Raw genomic sequence first — 4,596 nt, 5'->3', positions numbered from 1 at the left:
ACTTTTGGAGTATCTCTGGGGTATTTCGGGGTGTTCTGGGGTATTTTGGGATGATTTTGGATGTATTTTTGGGGTGATTTTGGGGCACTTATGGGGTGGGTTTTTAGGGTGACTTTGTGAGGTGTTTTTGGGGTATTTCTGGGGTGGTTTGGGGGTTATTTTTTGGGGTACTTTTGGGATAAATTCAAAGGCAAAGGTGGAGATGAGGATTAAACTGATGAATCCCAACTCAGGGACAGCTCTGTATCCTCCCTCTCCCACTTTTAAAAGCCTGGCAGAGCTGCTCATCCCTGCTGCAGGAGGAGCAAACATTCCCATGACTCGACAGATTCCCTCCTCTCTCCAGGCTGCATCATCCCAAGATTCTGAGCTCCCACTCAGGGAACAGGGAAAATGCCAGTCTGGGCAAATCAGACCCGTTATTTCCAACGGCTTCACTCCCTCCTCCCGTTTCCCAGCCAAATGCCAATCAAGGAAGGGATGAAAAGCAATGGGAATGTGCAGCCAGGCTTTTTTGACTCCCTGGAATCACAGAGGAGCTGTTCCTTCAAGGAATTCAGAGCCTGAGCCATTCCCAGTGGGCAGGGAAAGGCACAATCTGCCTCCTCAAAGCTTTCACTTGCCTGGAAAAGGTAGGAACAATCTGGTTTGGAGACAACAAGTTGCCTGTGAAAGAACCCCCCTCTGGAGGCACCAGAATTTCTCCTTTGACTCATTTCATTTTTTATTTTATAAGTTTTATTTTTCATTGGATTCATTTGATTGGATTTTTCATTTGGAGTTGGGATGGAGGGAAAACCCCACCAGGTCATGGCTCCAATGGGAAGACAACTTTGGCAGCACCAGTTTTGGGGATTCCTGCCCAGTACAACCAGTTGGCCCCTCCCTCAGGTTGCATTTGCTGCTCTCTTCATCTTATGGGGTGATTAGAGCAGAACCATCAAGCAGAACAAGGATCTCTGGGAATTAAACCCAATCCTTTCTTTCCTTCCCCAAATCCCGGCCACTCCCCTGACTGGGATCACAGGCATGATTCCTCAAATAGCCTTGTCTGAACAACAGAGTGGAGCAGAAATCACACCAGGAGGGGTTTAGGTTGGATATTGGGGAAAATTTCTTCCCAGAAAGGGCTGTCCAGCCCTGGCACAGCTGCCCAGGGCAGTGGTGGAATCCCCATTCCTGGAGGGATTTAGCAGCCATTTGGATGTGGCACTTGGGGACATGGGTCAGTGGTGGCCTTGGCAGTGCTGGGGAAACATTTGGACTAGATAATCTTAAAACCTTTTCCATTTTCTAAATGATTCCATGATTTTACTCACACCTGGGGGCACCACAGCTACGAAAACCCCACAAATCCTTTATTTCCAGCGGGAAACGCTTTCCAGAGGTTTCACCTCGAAACCCCCGTCTACCAACTATATTTTACCTTATAAAGTCTTCCTCCTCCTCCCTCTTGGGTCTCAGTTGCTTGGGCTGGGCCATGTTGCTCCAGTTGGGCAGGGATTTCAGGAGCCTGCTGATGTCGTCGTCCTTGGCCCAGGACGCGCTGATCACCAGCTTCTCATCCGACTGCACGATGGTCCTGGGGGGGGAAAACAGCCCCAAACACGTCACTGGGCTTCAGATCAACTCATCAAAACCCCCTGTCACACATCAGTTAGGCAGCAAGGAAGGGATCCGAGGTGGAATTCCGCCAGGATGAGACAACACAGGTGGGCAGGACATGAAATTCTCTTAAACTCGGAACTCTTGGTGCACTTTGAGAGAGCCCTTGAAGGGAAAAAGGGCCAAGTTCTCCCCAGCCTTAAAATCATGCAGCTTGTGATGTTTGACACAACTGCAGGAGGGGTCATTTGGTGTCCCCAAGGCCTGTTTGTCCCCTGCAATCCCAGCTGAGCTCACCAGCCACTGCTGACACGTTGGGACTCTCCAACGTGGAATCCTGCCCAGGAATTCCTGGGTGGAATCCACACACACCAGCTGGTCCAGGCCTGGAGCACTGGAGGGGAATGAAGCATCCAGGATCTTCTTTCCAGTCATCCAAAACATCAGATAATAGAGATTTCAGCTAAATCCTATGCGTGAAACCCCATCAGAGATCACAGCACATTCCAATTAGGAATATTAAACTTTCCCTGTTCAATGTTTTTGGCAGTGGAACTAACCTGAATTCCTGACTGGCAATCTGAGGAGACAAACAGGATGCTGTGTTTGGAGGAGTCAATTGTGGACTTTAAGAACCTTATTTCCAGCCCCCTGCCACGGGCAGGGTCACTTTCCACAATCCCAAGTTGCTCCAAGCCCCAAGCTGGCCTTGGACACTTCCAGGGATGGGGCAGCCACAGTTTCTTTGGACTTTTGAAATGGAAAACAGTGGGGAAAAAAGGCTTTGAGACAGGAGCCAACATTGACCCACCTGGAACAGAGCAGATGAATTCTTTCCCCACTCATCACTCCCTTCCCCAAGAAAACAACCCCTGCTCAGGAACCACACGGGGCTGGTGACAACGAATTTGTCACATGCACTTACACATAAATTCTCCTTCTCTTCAAGTTCCACGTTCAATCTGTCACAGACAAAAGAGGGAATTTTGTTTCCAGCCACACAAGACCTCGGTGGCAACATTTGCTCTTGGCCTTCTGCTCCTTTCAGGAACTTGGTGTTTTTCCACTTAGGGGAAAAAAAAAAGGTCTCTTTTTTTTTTTTTTTTTTTTTTTTTACCTCAGTGATAACAGAATGGGGGGAGAAAAGCTCCCCACCAGCATCTCTGACATCTGAGATGCAAAAAATCTGACTTTGATGATATCTGGCCATTTCTCTGCCAAGGCAAGACAACTGTTCCATTGGATGTTATCAGTGCTTTGTCCTCTCCACATTTAAATGACTGAAGGAACAGTTCCCTTCCCTTGGGAGGCTATTTCACAGTTGAACAAATCTAACTCTTGGAGAAAAAAAAAAAAAAACAACAAAACCCTCCTGATACTGTGCTTTATTGTGTTTTATTTGACTCAGTTCCATCCCACTGCTCCCTGAGATTTCCCTTTATGGCCTCAGCTCTCACCACTCCCACTGTTTGCTCTCCTCAATTATTTACAGCCTCCTCGTAGCCCTTCGGTTGTCCGTGACTCCGAGACATTTTGGGGAGTCTCCTGATGGATTTATAGGGAGGACAGAGCTCCCTCTCTGTGTTTTAGGATCCTCATTATCCCCTGTCCTCAAAATTCCTGTTGCTTTGTGGAGTCAGTGCTGGGGGAGGGCAGAGGGGAGGATGTTTGGCTGCTGCAACAAGCTGCAAACTCAGCTTGGACTCCTTGCTTTTCTAAGAGAGTTTCCAATCCATGTGATTCCCACTTTTCTCACCTTCTGGTGACATGGTTCTCATGGGTTGTCACAGAATCATGGAATGGTTTGTGGTGGAAAGGACATTAAAGCCCATCCAGTCCCACCCCCTGCCATGGGCAGGGACACCTTCCCCTATCCCAGGTTGCTCCAAGCCCCGTCCAACCTGGCCTTGGACACTTCCAGGGATGAGGAATCCTCTCTGGAGCCCTCACAGCCAAATTCTCCATTGAAATCAATAGGGAGCTTCAAAAAGTAATCTAAGGTGGAACAATTAACATGTCCCTGGGAATTATATCTCCACGTGTATCCCCTGGGAATTATATCCCCCTTCTCTCCCATGGCTGCAACACCTCCTAGTTTTTATTGGCAGGCTGGTTTTCCTCCAACCCCCTCCCCCTCATTAAGGAGATGTTAAATAGGGTGGGACATCCCCAACCTCCATCAGACACCCAGTTTTCCCCACCAATTCCAGCCTCCTTTTCCCACACCTTTTCCTTCCAGCCAGTTTTTGACCTCCAGAACTTCCATCCATGTCAGTCCTAAATCAGGTCCTGGAGTAAATTATCCCAAGGCAGGATGAGAGGTTTTGCTACAGCTCAAAATGCTTCCTTTCCAATTCCCACCTCCTCCTCCTCCTCCCAAACTCCTCAGTCATCATTCCTGCTGTTCCAATGAGGAATGCTGGGTTCTCCTTGGCTGGATCCAGGGGCTCCATCACTCAGCAGGACAGAGGAGGGGGAAAATAAGATGGGAAAAAAACCCCTCATGGCTCGAGCTTTTAATTGTGGGACAGACATATATTTTGGAATATCAGCTTGGGCCAGCTGTGTCCCCTTCCCAAAATCCTGCCTGCTGGTGAGGGGGGAATGTTGGAGAGATGCTTGTGGCTGAAACACTGGTGTGTGACCAGCACTCTTCCAGCTCCAAATGGAAAAAATTAACTCCATCCATGGAGAAAATTAACTCCATCCCAGCCAGATCCAATGCAGGGTCACCTGCTTAACCAGGTGACACGGTCACCTCATTAATCCCCAGCTCTCTGGGCCAAGGAAAATGCCATAATTTGGAATGATTCCTTTCTCTTCCCAGGGCAAAGGTGATGTTTCCATGCTGAGCTCTGCTCAGTTAAAAATCCCAGATTTAAAATCCCAGGTACCTCCAGCCTGAGAGACACAAATCCTGCCCCCAAAAAGAGCCAAACCCACAACTTAAACCCCCCAGAATTTAAAGCAAGAAGGGGAAGATGCCAATAA

At 48.4% G+C, this 4,596-nt stretch overlaps 1 protein-coding gene across 1 annotated transcript in view; it reads right to left on the bottom strand.

Moving 5' to 3' along the window:
* The window catches only part of EXOC4 (exocyst complex component 4), a 303,657-nt gene that overhangs the window by 46,867 nt on the left and 252,194 nt on the right, over nucleotides 1-4,596 (bottom strand). Inside the window, exon 14 of the mRNA XM_017807724.1 lies at nucleotides 1,427-1,582. Coding sequence (XP_017663213.1) covers nucleotides 1,427-1,582 — 156 coding nt within the window. The remainder of the gene's footprint in view (nucleotides 1-1,426; nucleotides 1,583-4,596) is intronic.

Source organism: Lepidothrix coronata, unplaced genomic scaffold, assembly GCF_001604755.1.
Source record: "Lepidothrix coronata isolate B3197 unplaced genomic scaffold, Lepidothrix_coronata-1.0 Scaffold20, whole genome shotgun sequence".
In the NCBI taxonomy this organism is placed as follows: Eukaryota; Metazoa; Chordata; class Aves; order Passeriformes; family Pipridae; genus Lepidothrix; species Lepidothrix coronata.
The sequence above is the reverse complement of the archived record's forward strand: the minus strand, read 5'-3'. Positions and strand labels throughout refer to the sequence as shown.